Source organism: Meleagris gallopavo, chromosome 3, assembly GCF_000146605.3.
Source record: "Meleagris gallopavo isolate NT-WF06-2002-E0010 breed Aviagen turkey brand Nicholas breeding stock chromosome 3, Turkey_5.1, whole genome shotgun sequence".
In the NCBI taxonomy this organism is placed as follows: Eukaryota; Metazoa; Chordata; class Aves; order Galliformes; family Phasianidae; genus Meleagris; species Meleagris gallopavo.
The window spans coordinates 8,395,063-8,414,547 of record NC_015013.2 but is presented as its reverse complement, the minus strand read 5'-3'; the positions used below and the strand labels follow the sequence as shown (position 1 = coordinate 8,414,547).

The following is a 19,485-nucleotide window of genomic DNA, read 5'->3' as shown; positions in this document are numbered from 1 at the left end:
TCCTGCCACTGCTGTATCACCTGATAATCAACACTCAGTCTGGTTTCATCTGCAAACGTTAAATGGAATAAGCACTCCATCACTTCTCCTACATCACTGATATAGAAGCTGAACAGGACAGGTCCCATCCCAGACACAACCTCCCTTAGAAACATTTCAAATCATGAACCTAAATGAGATGTGGACTTGCTGGCCACATCATTTTGCCATTATAAAACTAGCAGGTGGCCAAAGCTCCTACTTTACACATAGCAATGTTTTCTTTCCAAATAATAATTCTTTAGTACATCTACTATCCAAATACCCAGACACTCCAAAGATGCCTCCTCCTTTGTCAAACCTTAAGATTGCAGTATCGACTACAAACTTAAGAGAAAGAAAAGCTCTTCATTATTTGCAGAGTAATATTTAGTTTGGCCAAACCACTGAGCACCTTTCAAGAGCATTTTTCACTGAGCACAAACAAAGTACAGCCATAGACAGGTCATTGGCAGACAGGAAGAAAGCACTTCTAAGATGTTTCAGAAAAATACGACTCACCTGGTCATTGTGATGTCTTTCTCTGCCTCAAATTTGTGATGCCTCTTTTGCATTTACCTACAAATCTATGGTATTGATAGAGCACTGTTAAATTTCCAGCAAAGGAATGTGTTTTGTTCACCGAGTTCCAGCAAAATAAAAGATACCACACGTTCACCTCCAAGTAGTAACTAGTTCTATCAAGTATAAGCTGGCATACAGAAGTATCTTCTACAAGTCAGCCTGCTTACCTTGCTCCAGGAGTTAGATTTACTTCCCCAAAAGCCTTAGAACACACTGTGCAGTCAGAATAGTGTAGCTGGCTGGATTAAAATGCCCTAGGCATAATCATATCACCACTCACTATTTTCACTCCATCCATATTTATTGAAAAATATTTGCACATTGATCCCTAAGCCATGAAATGCTTTAATAGCATCTTTGAATTGGAGAGGAAATGAAGAACATTATACCACAAAGAGGAAGAACAGTAAGAGGAAACTTTTGTAAATGTTTTTTGTTTTTTTTTCCAAGCTGTCATAAATGAAGAAAGTTCTCAGACAGAGTGTGCTGGAGTCCCACAGTGTGTGCGCCACAGATCTACAGCTTTGCTGACAATAGCATCAGTGTTATCTTGAGGAATCTACAAAAGATTGAGTTAAGATGCCTTGTCAGTGCATTTTATGTTGACTGTTTCATTTTAAATACAGATTTTGGATCTCCAATTCAAGCTTCATCTCTTCATACAAAGAGAAACTACAGTTCCACCTCCCTGCCCTAGCATCCCTCACATCCTACAAGCACCCTCAAGCTTTAGACACAACACTTATTTACAGAACAGGAGAACCCAAGGTTCTCTTACTTTACACCCCTCATCTGTCATCAGACAGGACTTACAATGGCCCATCCATGACCATAAACTCCTCCAATCCAGCTACCCTAGGTCACGTGAGGATTCTACAACCCTGTTGTCACACTCATGTCTTTCCACAAAGGGAAAGTTCAGGGCTAGGTTTAAGATCCCAACACCAAAACAACAAAAAGCATGCCCTGAGCCTACAGGTTCATGCCCAGAAAAGGAACAGGAGGGGTGCAAGACACCAGTCCTGGTAAGAGGGTCTGGAAAAATTAATCCAACTTCATCCATGCTTATTTTCACAGGAAAAAAACAAACGTTATTATCACAAGGAATGGTGTCAAATCTGCACAAACATAAATAACATGTTACCTATAGCCTACAATCCTTTCATTCTATGGAAGCCTTACCTGCTGAAGAAACTATTCCTCTCTTCCCTTCTTCTGGTATGTTTAAAACAACAAATGACCGAGGCCAAAAGACATTTTTATGGGCCACGCGAGGTAATTACACAGCTCAGAGTAAAGTATTACATTTCACTTACATTTTCCAAAAACTGGGTGATCTTTTCTGCAGTGGCCAGTGTGATTATCTTCATTTTAAAGGTTAACAATATCTCCAAAGCAACAAAAACAAGAATTTTGCAAGATCCACTGATAACTTTGTCCCAAACCCTGGAAAAAAAAAAATGATAAAGGAATCACCAAGCATTACTGTAGTCCTTACCTGCCTGTATATCTGCTAGAACAGCGTTTGTGCAATTATCTTTTTCAGATTGTTTTCCTGAGTAGCAATTAGTATATTGAATTATTCAGGTCACAGTCAATAAAAGACATTTTATCAGTTCCTCAATCTGTACTGAGTGATGGCAAGCAAATGTATTAAGATGGCATGTCCTTGTTTAGAAATGGAACTGCTTACAAGCACAAGTGCAAAAGGCAAATCATGTTTTAACAGCCTGAACTGTAACAACTATTCCATATGGTCTGGTAAGGGTGAGAATTTTTCCTAGTGCAAAAAAGGAAACAATTTGCTAGCATGCTTAATAGTGAGATTCTTCAAATAATCAGGTAACTGAACATTCAGAAGAATGAAATCCTCAATCACTACATCTCAAGCAGCAAAACATTCCAAGTCATTTCTCTAGAAGATGTAATTATCAGCAAGATTCTGTCCGTAATGTTTAATAGTTGTTCCTTGTACCAAATTCAAGTGTTGCATCTCATTCCACTGTGCACAGACTCTCTCAGAACTACAAAGCACTTCTACCTCCTGTAAAAGCCAGGCCTGGTGCTCACAGTTTTAAGGAAACCAGAAGACCAGGCATTCACAGAATGCACGTTCTTTAGCAACAGAACCTCTGTAACTACTGGAAGAGATTCACAGTACAAAAACAGCCTGCAACAATTTGAAACCACCCTTCATCCAGCAGCTCTATTTCAGGCCCAACTCAACAGACAGGGGATGAAAGATTATCCAAAACCGGTGTGAGACCATCTGTCAGATGGCAGCTTTAATGTTCCTGCATTATTTTCAGTTCTTCACATTTAAGAGCCGTGTCAGAAAGACCTTCTGAGGATTAGCTTTCTTTAATCCATCCAGGTACTTGTGAAAAGTGTTTCTCCTTTCAAATAAAACCACAGGAGACAGAGATCACACACCATTCTCTATAATCTCTGAATATAGTTAAGTGGAAAACATCTCCTCCAGCCCACCTATAAACTTGGATCTGCAGGTGTGTTTCTTCAAAAGACAATTCCATTTTGGCATGACCTTTGCTCTTGGAAGAACTTGGACTTCAGCCTGGAGTGCCATGAGAACACAATGCAGGTATAATGAGCTTCAAAGGCCAGATGAGAGTTCCTATCACACCTTTAAGCAAAGTCTTTCTTAATTCATAATATGGAATTTTTGCTGCTGTTATATGTGTCTACTTTTCAAACTCTGACTCAAGTCACATTTTTGTCAGTTTCATCAGGGCAAGCAGAGCAAAAACACTGCATAAGCTCAAAGGAAGTTTCTACATGAAAGCACTCTACATTAGTTCCCAAATCCACTTAGAATAAATTGATGTGCAATTTTTAGCTAGGGTTAAGCACAGGAGTGGCACTGTAAAAGTACATACACCAAATGACAACCCCTGTCAGGAATACAGGAATCCATCTCACCATTACTGGATAAAATTTCTGTACAGTGTACACAAATCTTGTACATCTTAGAAAAAAAAGATGAAATTTCAATTTTGCTGCCTGCCAGAGAGAGCTACAACTTAGACATAGCAAGCAACCTCTCTAAGAAATACAGTATTAAATCAGAAGTTAAATTAAATCATAAAACACCACGCTCAAATCAGCTGTCACTTGAAAAATTAAGTAAAACTCACAGGAGAGCTGGGGAGCTGTTTGCAGTTCTCAGCAGTTCTAATACTGCCATTTGGATGCATTTCAGATAAGCATTTGGGCTTTCAGATTCTGATCCAAACTGAATCTCCAAGCATTAATTAAGTTCATCTGTCACACGCTGCCCACAAAGTATGTTATTTCCTTAGCAAATATGGCCATTTTGATTACAACTGAATAATTTAGAAACCTAAACTGGCAAAGGCAAAGTGCACATCTATCAAGTTGTCATACAAATTGTTGGTAAATAGAACTGTTGTGCCACCAGAAGTTCCAGTGCTCTGATTCTGTAGCTAAAACAAGAGTAAAAGCTTTTAAACTCCGTATTATGGAGCCACAACACAGAATAGACTGCTTACAGGTGCTTGGTGGGCATAACCTGCCACGTAACAACAAGCACACAGGGTAATGCTGAAACTGCAAACTGCAGAATAAGGACTTTATTAACCTAGTGTTGCTAAACGTGCCCTAATATTGTTTTGTTCAAATAAACATTACCAAAATCTATTTCATCTGATAATGATACAGTATAACCATTGCTCCCTAAGCAAGGATTTCAGTTTAAGAGCCTGAGAACTGACTCCTTTCTGCTATCTATCACTAACAGGGGATCAGAAGTTCTAAATCCTAGGAGGTGAGAAGTGCCTAACAGAATAAATTGCTATATTCATCTCCTTCCTTGCTAGAAGTGATCACAAACAGCTTATCTTGCATCAGTAACAAATAGATCAAAACAAAATTATATCATTTCCAAGTCAGCAATGAAGCTAACTCCAAAACTACACAACAGGTAAAATGCACGCGGTAACAACAATTTAAAATTACTATGGAATTACAAACAGAAAGGAAAAAAAAAAATCTTGCCTCTGTAAACTGGACTCAGGTAAACAGCCTGCAAAACACTTCTTAAACCAGAGATCATAAGGGAGCTTGCTCATCGCAGCACATGCCTTCAGATGCATCAGAAGCCTATTGTCTTCAATGTTTAAATACTGCTCCAGAATTTTTGGCTGAGAAAGGAAGTGCAAAAGTTTAGATAATTCCCTGCTGCACACTCTTACACTGTAAAACAAGAAGTACCTTCAAAATCCTGTAAGCATAGACATGTTTAAATCATGAATTTGTATTATTTTAAGTAAAAACAGTGTTCCAAAATAGAAGTATTGTTGATTTCTGAAATTGACTCCTTGAATAAACTCACTCAATAAACAGCCCCAGGTTCCTTAAATTGCTGACCACCAGCAGGACTTCAAAAATATACATGCACTCTTCCCTAATGCAGGTGTTGGAGGGCTTAAGGTAATGCAGAGATTCACGCTGCACTAATTGCTGTTGTCCTCACAAGTAACACTGAGTTTCATCCACCTTGAAGCTAATTACCTTAGCACACATCATAACAACCTACACACGATGCACCAAAAACAAGAAAATCAATTTTCAGACTAAATCCCTGCACAATAAATAAAAAGCTGGGCATTTATTTACTATTTAAAAGCACAGCATGTATAGAAAGGGCAACAGATGAGCACACAAATAGGCTTAAAAATGTGAATGGTTATCATTTTGCTCAAGCTCTAATGTAACACAATGCACGTTTTCATAAATCCTGGAGTGTCTTTACACTTTTTGTCATAATGAAATAAGGAGTTAATATAGTTGTCAAGGAAAAAAACCACTTCCTTTATCCATCAGTCTTGGTACAATGTGCATATTACAGTGACAACTCAGGGATACTCCCTGTGTAATTGAGGCACATAGCATCTAGAAAAAGAGCTGTGCTTTGCCTCATTATCACCCAGTATTGGGTGAGCAGTATTGGACTCTTAAGGACAAGCCAGCAAAGCAGCAGACATGAATCTAAACGTTCTTAAGCTTTTTACATCTTTGTTTTAAACAAAATTCCAAAGTGACTGAGAAACGTAACTCATCTAAATGCAATGTAAGCTTCAGCTAAGCTTAAAAAAACTGTAATTGAGAACTATAATGTAGCAAACAAAACCAATTTTTTTCTAATGTTACTTTAGGCAAAGTGTCCTATCAGATAATACAACCACAATTCCAAAAGCACTGCTCCTTCCTCTTAGAACTGTTGCCAGGACAGAATCCACAGGTAATGCCTCTGACACTCCAGCTGTCTCTATTCATTGTGACTATCAGAATGCTCAGAAGGCATCAGAAGCTCAGAAGGCTTCTATGACTTATTTACTTCTTTCCCTCTGACAGTTTTCCTCACTCACACACACACACACACACACACACACACACACACAACAAAAGTATTTTATCCTTACTAGTTGTTGTAATGAATCTTTGTGCTTGCTGTTAAGCTGATTCACAAAGCAACTGACAAGCCAGTAGCATTCTATAGGATCCTCCACCATTTCCTCCATTGCCTTAGCAATTGCAAGAAACACTTCATCTTCTGGTTCCTGGAAAACAAAGTGAAAAACAAACTAACTACGCAGTAGAATTAGACTTACATTATTTGTACATCCCTTTTCCCTGCTCTTTGCAAAAAGAGAATGGAATCTAAGTATATAAAGAGAGATGCCAGCTGTCCCTGACATATTTATAAATAAAGCACTGGGAAACAGCTGCATTATGGTGACAGATATCTAATAAAGAAGAACAAATAAGATTTGTCTTGTTTTTAAAACAAACCATACAATAGGAGTTTGGATCAACTCTGATTCAAAGTTCCCAAATATTCTCAAATGAGAATTCATCTCCTGATGGCACTGCAATATTCCTATTTCTACAACCCACTTTTTTTTTTTTTTCCTTTCCCTTGCCAAACAGGCACCTCAAACACCATTGTCATGGATATTAATTACAGAAGAAAAGAAGGCAGCCATGAGCTGTATCCCTAACTTCATCTTATTTATTTGATTTGAGATAAAACACCTTACCAGAGACAAGTAAGCAACTTTTCCAGATGATGATACTCTTATTCCCCACAATACAAGTCTAGAAGTGTGTGATGGGCACACTATTTCATTTTCTCCAGAAGAAAAGATCCTTGGTACAAGAAGTATCAGGATGCCTAAAACACAGTTCTAAGTGTAACTGCACACAGGATAGAGTTGAGCTAACTATTCTATAGATACACTCTTTTCTACAGATGAAGAGTAATAAGGCTGGGCTCGAGTGAGCACGGAAAGTGAACGTAAAATATAAGGTAATGTCTGCTTCAGAAAGTTCATGGTCCCTTTCATCACCTCTTCTTTTACAGAGGCTTATATACGAAGCCCACAAATCACACTACAGACACAAAATACAAACCTGCTTTACCCATGAGAGAGCATACTGTAAACCAGAGAGTACATGAGTTATATGACAGACCCAGATCAGTTCAGACTAACAGAAAAAGGAAGGCAGAATATTAATATCTGGATTTAAAAGCAAATTACTTTAAAAATTTTAAATTATTTAAATGAGGTGCTGCAAGATATGCTTTAGTAGCTTAGAGGGAAGTAATGATAGGTGAACAGCTGGACTAGATGATCTTATAGGTCCTTTCCAACCTGGTGATTTTATAATTCTACGACTCAAATATTATTAGAATGGAAACTTACCAAAGGATAAGCCAAGTTTCGAGGCAATTTGCCTGATTCCAGTTGATGTATGCGAAGGAAAACATCTACCTGTGGGGTAGAGTCATTGATAAAACGAATTACATGAAGAGCATGGTGGATATCCCAGTACTGCTCCTTCCGGTAGTTCATCACCAAAGCATGAGATTTATGGTGAGGAGGAATAATTCCTAAAAATAATAATAATAATAATAATAATGAAGAAAAAGAAAAGCATCCATAAAGAGAAAAAACATCAAAACTCTCTTTCCAAGAGATCTGCCTAACTTCAGTTCCTACTAACACTCCAGCCTGTGGAAATGTAGGACCCGGCAGAGAATATACATACAATTAACTAATACAAAGATGCTATACATTACAGTTTTATTACTTCATTTGATGTTAGATCTCTGCTGGAAACACCTTTGCACACCGTGTTATAGAAATTAATTCTCTCTAAAATCACACCTAGAAGCAAAATCAACCACGTGGTTGAACCAACTGCAGATTAGAATTTAAGAATACCATCCAAGCACCTTTTGATGCAGGGCTTTTGACTTTCTCAGCACAATATAAATAGTTTTCTAGACAGAGCAAATAGATACATATATATCCAAGTAAAGAGGCAGAGAAAACAAAATTGTTTCTGACATCCAGAAGAAACACTCGGCATTTCATTGTTTCCTTTTCCATCCCTGGAGGCATTCAAGGCCAGGCTGGATGTGGCTCTGGGCAGCCTGGTCTGGTGGTTGGTGACCCTGCACACAGCAGGGGGTTTGAAACTAGATGATCATTGTGGTCCTTTTCAACCCAGGCCTTTCTGTGATTCTGTGATTCTAACTCAAAGCTGAATCTTGCAATGCTCACAACAAAGCTGTCACTGGCTACAGTAAAAAGAAGATCTGAGAAACATCAAAATGAAAAAACACCATTTTCATATCACCAATGGAGCAGAATTCTTCCTGTTGTAAAAACCCATGAGAACAAGACATTCTTCAAAACTCACTCTTAAAGCAGGCTACCTGCTGCTTTCGTATTTCATTTGAAAGGGAAGGGGGAGGGGGAGGAATTGCTGTCAAAGTGTTAAACCATGACATGCTTTAGTATCAAGCATGATAGTAACTTATCCTTTATTTCCCAACCACAAACTTATTTGCACTGCAAAAGCTGTGATGGAGCAAGACATTTTTATGTGATCCAACGCATCTGTGTTACGTTACACACTGCCAACTGCTTTTCTTAAGCAGAGAAGACAGAAAAGAATCTTAACACTGGCATGTCTATAAACTATTTCAGCCTCAACACCATCCTGAGTCACACCTGAATGAGAGGTCAACAAGACAGTAGATCACCTTTCTCTTCCAAAGATTCAGTCATGCACCCTATTTCACACTCAATTTGGCAGTGTTGCTTACATTCGGCCCTCTAAGAAAACCTCTCTTGATACCTTTTGTGAGTCAGAACTCCGGGACCCTCCACAATCTGCCCTGTCTCCGAGTGTCATGGTCTCAAATCCAGTAAATCCAACACACTTGACCACTTAGTGAAAAGTGATTAGCGCCTTTCAATTGATCACATGATTAACGAACTCCAAGGAGAATAGAATCTCTGCATGTTTCGTGGGTTTGTTTGTTTTTTTTCATTGTTTCTGGGCTATAAACTTTCTCTGGCTCATATCCTCTTAAACAGCAAATATCATTTAAAGCCAGAAGCAAAAACAGAAGTAATCTTCAAACCAAAATCTTGCAAAACACAACTTCTCCAAAACATAAACATACATTTGCATAGTTTGCCAAGCTTTTTAAACTTAATCACTGCTTTACTCAGATGTTGTTTCATACCTAAAAGAACCTTCCACACCAGCATACGATACATGGATGGGAGAGGGAACCTCTGACTGAAGGTGCAAAGCTTCTCAATATCTGTAGAGAAAGAAAAATTTAAGATAAAAAAGTTTTAATAGAATAACAGTTTTGAGTCTCTGCTTATCTAAATATGACAAATACTTAGTTGCAGATCAAAATCCACACTTACATGATATATTATTAACAAATGCTTTCACTTGTTCAGTTGAGAATAGAATGTGTCTAATAAACTGCAACAGTATTTCCTCTGAAAAAAAATCATAGAATCATAGAATGGCCTGGGTTGAAAAGAACCACAATGATAATCTAGTTTCAACCCCCCTGCTACGTGCAGGGTCGCCAACCACCAGACCAGGCTGCCCAGAGCCACATCCAGCCTGGCCTTGATTGCCTCCAGGGATGGGGCATCCACAACCTCCTTGGGCAACCTGCACTGACTTGATTTACAATACAACTAAAGCTACCCTATGTCTCATCAGGAAGAAACTACCATTTTTATAAGCATTTTGTAAACTGTGTTGCTATCTCAAAGCAATTAGGGACTTTGCTAAAGGGACATCTATCTTTCCATTCTATTAAAGATGTGGCATTCATAAAAGATAAGCATCAATAATAAAACCATCATGTTACAAAGTTAGATGGAATTAACAGCAGGAGACAATATATTTTCAGATAGAAACTGTTTTCATTAAAAAAAAAAAGAAAACTTTAAGCTTCTTGACCATAGAGAATGAGAGAATAAAAAAAAAAAGAAAAAAAAACACCAAGCATGCAGATGTTTGATATTTTTTAAAAATCAGGTTCTCAAATTCTTGAAACTCAAGGGATTGCTTGTACTGAAAGATGAAAAGGGAAGGGTGGAAAAAGATGGAAAAAAGAATCCTTGGTAAAGGATGTAAAACTTTAACGTGCACTAAGCACAGTAGCAATACACCATGTATGACTCCCTCCCCATCCAGATGCCAAATCACCAAAGTAATAGAGGAAACATTGAAATCAACTTGCCCAATCGGTCATCTTTTAACAAAATTTCCAATGACTTCTTTTCTTCAACTCCACGAAACCCCACTTTTTCATAATAGACCGAGCGGAAGTTTCTTTGAGAGTCATCGGCCATGGCTGATTCCTTTTGGAGAAAAGGAGAATTCAACTTATGAGTTGCAAAATCTAAGGTACAGAAACCCAAACTGCATACAGCTGTTACGCAGAGAAGTTACAAAATCATCAGGTTCCATACTCACCAGACGAGGCAAGCAGAGACAAGGGCCAACTGACGTCGGCCTCAGTAGCACAGAGGTGACAGGGAAGAACAAGGCAACGTACCGAGCTCTCTTCTTAAGCTGCAGATCTGGATTAAATGTTCACGTTGCTATCAGACACAGGCACAGTTTTGAGTTTATCCTTCCATTACTAGAGAGGCACAACCGTCTCATCCCTATACTGGAAACAACAGTAAACTGCTGCAGCGAGTACCACGTCTTTCCTTACATTTCACCTTTTAAATATCAATTCTCAGTTCTCCCTTGCATGCTTGTGTATATAACAAAGCTCTAATTTTTAATCCAAAGGGTTACAAAGGACCTTAACCTTTAAGGACAGTGATGGCAGCAACGTTGGCAGGCTATCTGGCGGAGCAGCCTTGTTATGACTGAAGGACTCCTCCAGTTAAACTAATCTACTCCTCAATACACCGAAACGCACAGGAGCAGCAAAGCATCTGCAGACATCAACAAAGACCACGTTTTAGCAACAAATCACCACATCAACTAGGCCTAGTTGGTCGTGGTGTTGTTTTTGGTTGGGTTTTTTTTTTTTCTTTTTTTTTCTAAATTAAGTCCTTTTTCACAGCTTTGTACGATCAAACCCAGACCGGCCAGAAACCATACAGCAGAATACTTTTCGGCAGCGCAGAGCCGAAGCCGGCCGTCCCCCTGTGCCCGCACACGTAAGGCCAGGGACACGCTGGGCAGCACGCAGGCTCAGCTCACGGAAGCCGTGTTGAGGCCGAGAGCCCGGCGAACGGAAGAGGGACGCGAGCGGGACCGAATGCTGAACCCACCCACCGGCCCGCAGCACCTACTGTAGCAGGACGGGCTCCTCACGGCGCATGCGCAGGCACCGCCCGCTCAGAGGGGCGGGTTGGCGCTCACAGGGGTGGAGGCGGGGCTGCCGCTTCTGGCGTCTGCGTCCTCGGTCCTCAGTTCCGCCTCCCTGGGCAGCCCGTTCCAGTGCCTCACAGCTCTTTATGAGAAGAATTTTTTTCCTAATACCCATCCTGAGCCTCCCTTGGCACAACCTGAGGCCGTTCCTCTCGTCCCGTCGCTGTTAGCAAGGCAGTTGTGCTCAGTGAAGTGCTGCTCGCGCATCAGCAGGTGGCAGCCTGCTGCCATCTCTGTGGGTTTGCAATTTTTTGTTTTCCATCGCTAGATGGCTCTTTGGAGCTATTGGAGGCTGGCTGTATCACGAGAATACAGATGATCAGTCATAGAATCATCAAGGCTGGAAACGGGCTTCCAAGATCATCCAGTCCAACCGGCCATCTGTCACCAATATTTCCCACTAAACCACGACCAAGCATCCCGGTCACTGTTGCTATACACATAGCACGTATTGCTATGAAATAAATAATTCAATTCAAGGCTTTCAAAACACAAATGAAATTTAAGCCACAGGCTTAGCATGAATTGCTAACGGTTATTATTATATGGATGATTATTATTCATCATTTAATGAAAAAAATGATGGCTAAGCTTCTGTTATTATTATTGTTTTAAGACAGCTCTATAAAGAGTTGGACCTTCTTATTTTAACAGCCTTATTTTTTTGTAATTTCTACATACGCCTGCACTGAAAATGGCTAATTGGCTCTATATGCTGTGAATCAGTGTTACCAAGCACACAGGTGATGGCGTGACATATAGAATCATAGAATGGCCTGGGTTGAAAAGGACCACAATGATCATCCAGTTCCAACCTCCTGCTATGTGCAGGGTCGCCAACCACCAGACCAGGCTGCCCAGAGCCACATCCAGCCTGGCCTTGAATGTATCCCGGGATGGGGCATCCACAGCCTCCTTGGGCAACCTGTTCCAGTGCCTCACCACCCTCTGTGTGAAAAACTCCCTCCTAATATCTAACCTAAACCTCCCCTGTCTCAGTTTAAAACCATTCCCCCTTCTATCGCTATCAACCCATGCAAACAGCCATTTCCCCTCCTGTTTATACGCTCCCTTCAAGCACTGAAAGGCCACAATGAGGTCCCCCCAGAGCCTTCTCTTCTCCAGTCTAAAGAAGCCCAGTTCCCTCAACCTTTCTTCATAGGAGAGGTGCTCCAGCCCTCTGATCATCTAAGTGGCCCTCCTCTGGACCCGCTCTTTCATAACCCAAATAAAAGATTTTTTTGCCCTTTGGCTAGAGGTGTTAAATATCTTCATTCCTATTAATGGAATCTATTTGTTGCATTGTAAATGAAAGCAGAATCTCATCACAAATAGCTGCAGGTGTCAACCAGCTGAGTGGAAGAAAAATCATTTGACTGATGTATATCATACCTTCCTAGGCATCTCTCCAAACCGTGGTAGCATATATGCTGAACTTTTGGAGTGCAATAACATAAGAAAAGATAGCATACATGGAAGATAAAAGCAGTACAGTTTTGGAATTGGCTTGGAATTACTGCAGATAGCAAAACCAGAATAATTATTATCCTGCTGATGTACTGCATGTCTCACTTTTATCTCTTACTTTGAGTGGTAATGTGTTTGTTTTATAGTGATGTGTCTGTATTGCACAAGTGAATTAATCACTGGCATACAAAGTCACATGAGAGAGAAGACAAATGGGCATTGCTAATACTTTGGTGGCTTTCTTTCGTTCAAAATATGAACTGTATTGTGCCCGTGGTTCTTGATAATCAATGTTTTTGCTATTAAAGCTGGAATAATTACATGGGAGTGGTATGCTGCTGAATATTGCAGCTCTTGGGAAGGGTACTGGGCTTTGTTCTCTCATATATGACTGATCAATGGAATTACAGATAATCACTGGAAGCATACCTTGCTATGTGAATTTATCAGAAGAAGATGAAAATGGAAAGCAATGGAACATTGATTTTACTCAGCACAGAGGTCCACATTTGCAAGATGACACAACGCATGTTGTTACCTACAAAAAATAAAAACAGCTTTTAGGTGGGCTTTGCTTGCTCTGAACCAATTGAAGATGCACCTTTTTTTTTTTTTCTTTTTTTTTCTTTGTAGTTCTTTTGCCTGAGAATATCTTCACTGGGTAAGAAAAGCAGTGTATGCTTTCAGCCTTCTGAAGCACCACCTCGTGTTCCTATTGCAGTAGGAGGTGATTCATGTTTTAGAAAGGAGTTATAAGTTTGTAATCTCAGTTTTCCTAAGATACGATTTCTAAGATGCTTCTGTTTCTTCAGAAGCATGAACAGTTGGTGAGCAGGGCTGTGTTAATGGAGTAGAGCTGTGCCGATGGAAAGGACAATTTACTTATACATTCACATCACTTTTTCATCATGAAAATCAACAGATCAAGAAAAGTTTGGTCCCATTTCCTGGCCAAAACAACATCATTCTTCTGTTTACATTCTACCTGAGAGAAGAATGCACGTCAGAACTATAAATGTCCCCAATTTAATCTCTTGTTGAAGTGAGACAGAAAAAAACAACATCACTCTAGGGTAATAAAAATATCATAAAACTCTTGGGCAGCAAAAGGGAGTTTAGCCTTTCATTTCAGCATGGCAGCACAATAACCAGGTCTGTCTCCAAGCAGACAAACTCTGACTCTGTAATCACGATTTCATATCCTCGAATGGCAGCAAGGAAGAGGCCCACGGGGCTGAAAACACCGTGATGAGTGGCTAAACTTGGAATGCTGAGTGCACGTATGTCCTACTTCTCTGTTTTCCCATTTCTCATAGAGAGTGAGAGCATTTCAGAGGTGTCTGCAGACACATAAGGAAAGTACAAGACAATTACTGAGAAAGTAGTAAAATGCAGTTGCTTGTTCCAGTAGTAAATGAATTTATTTAAGACTGTGTTAGTGATTTTTTAGGATGTCTTCTGGATTCCAGACATAACTTGGATTTGTTACTTAACATCAGATACACAATTGTGCACATCCCGATTCTTCTTCTACCAGTCTGACTGGTAGCTGACTAAAAGGACATAATTGATGGCTTTGACTGAAAATGTTCTGAGTTTTTAAATAGTACCAAAAACATGCTTTGTAGTGTATGTATGCATGGCACATTTGGGTCTCCATGTGATAATAAATAGTCTCAAAGCATCTTTCTTCTGCTTTGTAGCTCTTTAATTGGGATGTATATAACAGGGGGAAAAGTGTTGGTCAGTTTAGACAAATGTTGGGAAAATTAAAGTGATAGGCCTTGAGAGTCATAATCAAGAGGTCATGCATATGGATCAGGTATTTGATTTTACGTGTATGACTAGAGATGGAAAAAGTCCTGTTGCCATATTGCAAGTATCTGCCCTAAGCTCGACAGGGAGAACCAGTGACTTCTCTGGATCACTAATGAGGGGTGAAAGGCTCAGATCTCACCGAAGCCATGCAGCACAGCCAGCAGTTGTACCCCCAAAGAATAATTTGTCACATAATCGCCTCCTTTCAAAAGGACTGCCTACCAAGAGCCTTGTGCACAAGCCGGCTTTTGATCTCAGTGGAGCTCAGGGGGCTTTGTGGCGCATTCGTTTAAAAGACTGAAAAGCAACTAATTAATTACTCTAAATTATATCAGTCATGGTTTCCAGGCTTGTTTTAATGCATGAAGACAAGCTGTTAAACTGGAATGTCTGAGTGATGTTTGTTTTGTGATAGGACAAAGTAGTCTCCACCTCTCTCCTGATCGTGGTTTTCTATACTGACCGTCTAGGTCCATGTTCCCATAGTCATTAAAAGTACTGCCAATGTCCTGCTGCTTGGTTGTTGTCCTGTAGAATAATGGGAAGCTGTAAAAACACAGAACAGTTTACCCCATAAATTCCCAAATTGCAGTAAGATGATTGCCATCTGCCTCTCCAGATGATGATTTGCTGCTGTTAGCACTGAGAAGTTGCCATCAGGAAATAAAAGGAATTTTCTGTAAAGGTTCTTTTTTTACAAGAAATCTTTGCCAAACTAAGCAATGCGAACTGCAGGATGCAGGCAAACATACTCCTCTAACTCCCTTCCTTGCAATGTACAAGAGAACTGGTCCAAGCCAATTGATTATTTTAGTGATTTCCTGGTGAGCACGTAGATTGCTGCTAATTTTATAAGCTTGGTTTTAAAATCAATGTGCAGTGTCTCTCACTTTCCCCTCCATAGATAAAATGTGTTCACTTAAATAAAGCTGTTGGCATTGGCTTTGGTGTTGCTAGAGCTTTCCTAAACTGATAAATTTGAACTTAGGCTGTGCCGACAACACTAGCTTATTTGGCATTCACAAATGGCAGCAGCTTATTAGGCATTAATTATATATGACTAATTATATTAATTATAATGAATGAGATTGTATTAGGCTTAAGAACTATTTAAATTGAACTAGAAATTAAAGCAGCAGGATTTAATATCTGGATGTCATGGATGTGCTCTGTGTGGCCTTGAACAACATGGCATGCCTTTTTTTTTTTTTGGTTTTCCAAAAGACAAGGTGAAGATAATGAATGGTATGTGCCTCTTTCGTAAAGCCACTGAGCTCCTGCCATAAAAATGAAGATTACTGTGTGTGTTTTAAAACTGCAGACTGCAATTTCAGTTCTTCCAGTTTTAAGATCTTTTTTTGATGCTGTACAGTTCAGATCAGTCAGGCCATAAAAGGAGAAAATCCTACCCAAACTGCCTTTTTTTATGCGTTTTAAAAATATTATTATTTGCAAGAGTATTTCTAAGCAGGCAGGAATTTCATAAAAACCTAAAGTTGTACCCTGTCTAGAATGAGAATTTCAATCTTGGGCATTTGGAGGGTCCTTTGGCAGTGATGCCAAATAGATGGGTGCAGCTACTGGGGGAGGGAACTTCTAATTCAGAAGAAAACAACGCCAGGTAATTCAGAGAAAAGCAACATTTGTCAGAGAATGAGCTCACCAACTTCTCCTCTGCCTCTGCCTTGCCAGCTGCCAAACTGAGATGATCACACAGCTCATTCTGTGGGGACTCGTTCGTGTTTACAAGGCACTTCAAACACGTGAAGCAGTACAGATATTTGCCAAATGTGGGTGGATAGCTCTGTCTAATCAGCGAGTGACTCAGTCCTTTCTCCACGGAGGCCCTGTTCCTCCTGTAGTGCTAACAGAAATTATTCCTAGCCAGAAGTTTCTGAAGCCAGAAGGGCAGGGTGTCCTGCTGCTTTGAAACTTGATTCTGCTGTTTTGAAACTGCAAGCAAAAGGCTCAGAAAAGTGAATGGTAAAATAGTCAATTTCAATCAAATCGCATTGTGCTGGAGCGGCTCGGCACAGCTCATACCTGTATTGCCTCATTCTGGGACAGAGAGAGACTCATTGTTTTAACTCAGTAGTTTAGTAATATCAACATCCACCAATTCTACCAACTCTAAACTGCATCTACAGCAGCAGATGAAGTGCCTGGGACCACCACTCTCTCGGCACCAACATCAATTGGTGCATATGGTCCGTGACCGTGTTATTAACTTCATCACCTCCAAAAGCGGGGGGGTTATAAGCAACTTGCTTAGTGGGAATAGTCTGTGCTGTGTGCTAACTTCAGACTGTGCTGCAGAAGAATACAAGTTGATCTTAGCCAAAAATCATGCTTGGAATGTTTCTAAGAAATTCACAGAATAGAGAGTGGGTCCTTAGCACCCAGGAACGTTCTTGTTCCCTGCATTTCTTGTGAATCTGCTTTTTGTCTTGGTCCTGTCTTCTGCTCTCTGTACCTTCCTTCGCAGTCTGGAGAGCCTGGAACAGTCTGAAGTGTAAGTCCTTTTTTACCATAGACAGAAACAGCACCACTGAAATGTTAAAAAATAAAATCTAGTTGTGTAGAGACAGTAGTGAGAAAAAAGACCGCCAAACAATATGTAGTGTGCTACAAGTCAAGCTCAATTTCCAGCTATCTCTGTATTCTTGAGGGCTGAAATGTAGGATTGAGCTTTTTCGAGTTTCACTGTGAGAAACGTATCTGTGCAGGCAACAAAGCCGGTTGCATTGAGAGGCAGTCATCATTGCCTGGATGTGACATGGTAATTTCTGCAAAAGCCTTTCGTCTGCAAGACGTGATTAGCTGCAAAAGGCAGAGTTAATAAAACAGATTGGAGCAGGCTCTGAAAGGTTCTCTAACACTATGCATACACCACTCCTGCAGCATGAGTTACTGTGCATCGATGTCTGGAGGAGGGGGCCTCCACTCTCCTACAAAACGTTTGCTTACATGTACATCCTTTCTTGTGGAAATACAGAGCTTAAAACTGTTGTCCTTCGTTCATTCCTTTCTTTTTTTTCTTTTGGACTTGTTTATTATTCTACAGTTAGTACACTCAATCTTTGATCCAGTGGGGAGAAAAAAAGCACATTTCTGGCAGTCAAGCAGCCTGGTTTCTATTTGCATTCTGCTATTAAAGCGATCTGGCATAAATTGCTGTCGACAATGGATCAGATGAGGGAGCAGATCTGCCTAAAAACGAGCCCAGCAAAAAGCCGCATTTTTGGTTTCCAGCTAAATGAAGCCACATGAAGCATATGGCTGCACACAACTCTCCCCGCTGCCAGCGCCCGCGGATGACAGGAACGGAGCTGGGGGCAGGAGTGAGGGTTGCTGCTCTCCATCTGCCAGCAGCCCAGCCTCATCCTACGGGCCTTGCTCATGGGGCCGTAGCTGCAAGGAAATGACCACAGTTGTTCATTTGAAGGCAAAGATGGGGTGCCACGCCAAGGTTTGTGGTGCTGAATTCACTGGACGGAGCATTCTCAAGGGGAAAACGTATTACAAGATGTGATGTATGCAGGAGACAAGTAATAGCTGGTACTAGTGAGCCTCCCAAGGGCATCTTCTAGAGGCTGTGTGATGGAGATTGCTTCCATCCACGATGAGTGTGACAGCAGAAGCAGCAGCCAGCACAGGCACAGGTGCTTTGGGTGCTGCTGGGCTGTGGCAGCCATTCCCCAGGCTGCAGGAGGCAGGGCTGTGCTGTCTGGCCTGTAAGGCACTTTGGAGTATTACCTGAACAGAAAATGCCCCGTTGTCCTGTCTGCTACGTATGCTGGCACAGAAATGCAGCTATTGCACCGGCGCATTACAAAGCACTCCACAGCTACCTGACAGGAATTAGCAATGAAGGCATTTGGTGCTGCTGCTCTTTGGCACAGCAGCGCTTTTTAATGGCCCCTTCCCCGGCAAATTCTTCAACTCCGAAGAGAACAATGCAGTGCATTTAACATACCTCTATTTAATATTTATGGCTACGAGCCTTCCATTGTTTTTCCTGTGTGGCTGTTAATCAGCAGGGGCTCCAGAAAACAGCAGAACAAGCCAGTGGGACCACAGAAGCCTTGCATGTTCCAAAGCTATGGAAAATGGGAAGAGATTTCCTACCTCACCTGCATTTTCACATTACCTACATTTAATAGCAGAACTCTTACTTTGCTTCATAAATCTACACCTTGGTGTCTCACTATACTGACCCACATTTGAAAAAGTTTTACTTTAGCATTTCTATAGCCTCATTAGCATGATATTTTTATACCCACTGCTGCATTTGCACTTACTGGTATAGTTAAGTACTGTGTGCTGGATTCCACTGCATCTCTGAAGCGTAGGAATTGTTCCCATAGGTGCTGTTTTCCAAAGATTTCTATGTCTTAACCTTTGGAATGGAAGCAGTCTTGGTTTTACTCTTAAGAATATGTCAGGAAGTTTGACCCTGTTTTATTTCAGCGGTTAATTGATCAGTTGGGGCGCTGGACTGGAAGCCTGACTGAGCTGCATTTGCCTGGGCACCAATTCTCCCTCACTTTGCGTACTTCTCTTCAGTCTAAGAAAACAATGTGTATTAAAACAGATCAAAGTACATTTTATGTGCACATAAACATTGACACATCTTTAAAGTAGTATAGGTGCAATGGTAGTCGTGGAAATGAGTACTATACTGCAGTTTTGTGTTGAAGTAAAACATAACCACTGTGTAGATTTTTGTATATTACAGAAATTTGGAGTTCACAACACCACATGATCTGAGGGAGGTGTGCACTGTCAATGGCTGTGATTTCCCATTCATGCACAGCCTGCTGCCTCAGC

At 40.5% G+C, this 19,485-nt stretch overlaps 1 protein-coding gene across 2 annotated transcripts; it reads right to left on the bottom strand.

The window, feature by feature from the left end:
• Window positions 1-885: 885 nt before the first annotated feature.
• LOC100551099 (TBC1 domain family member 7) lies at window positions 886-11,393 on the bottom strand. Of its 2 annotated transcripts, none has more exons than XM_003204743.4 (9): window positions 11,292-11,393; window positions 10,453-10,651; window positions 10,217-10,337; window positions 9,188-9,268; window positions 7,350-7,537; window positions 6,066-6,203; window positions 4,639-4,784; window positions 1,920-2,049; window positions 886-1,162 (listed from the first exon to the last, which is right to left on the bottom strand). In XM_003204743.4, exons 3-9 carry the CDS (start codon window positions 10,326-10,328, stop codon window positions 1,076-1,078), a joined length of 882 nt encoding a protein of 293 aa, XP_003204791.1. In that variant the 5' UTR covers window positions 10,329-10,337; window positions 10,453-10,651; window positions 11,292-11,393; the 3' UTR covers window positions 886-1,075. The 2 variants fall into 2 exon arrangements, with proteins under 2 accessions (XP_003204791.1, XP_010706645.1); XM_010708343.3 differs by having other exon boundaries at window positions 10,535-10,651.
• Between the last annotated feature and the right edge of the window lie 8,092 nt (window positions 11,394-19,485).

Excerpts from the sequence above, each read along its gene's own strand:
- LOC100551099 (XM_003204743.4), bottom strand. The coding sequence starts at position 10,328 with ATGGCCGATGACTCTCAAAGAAACTTCCGCTCGGTCTATTATGAAAAA. Across the intron at positions 9,269-10,216 it reads GTTAAAAGATGACCGATTGG|ATATTGAGAAGCTTTGCACC; the intron begins GCAAGTTGATTT and ends CTTTCTCTACAG. Across the intron at positions 7,538-9,187 it reads GGTGTGGAAGGTTCTTTTAG|GAATTATTCCTCCTCACCAT; the intron begins GTATGAAACAAC and ends TATTATTTTTAG.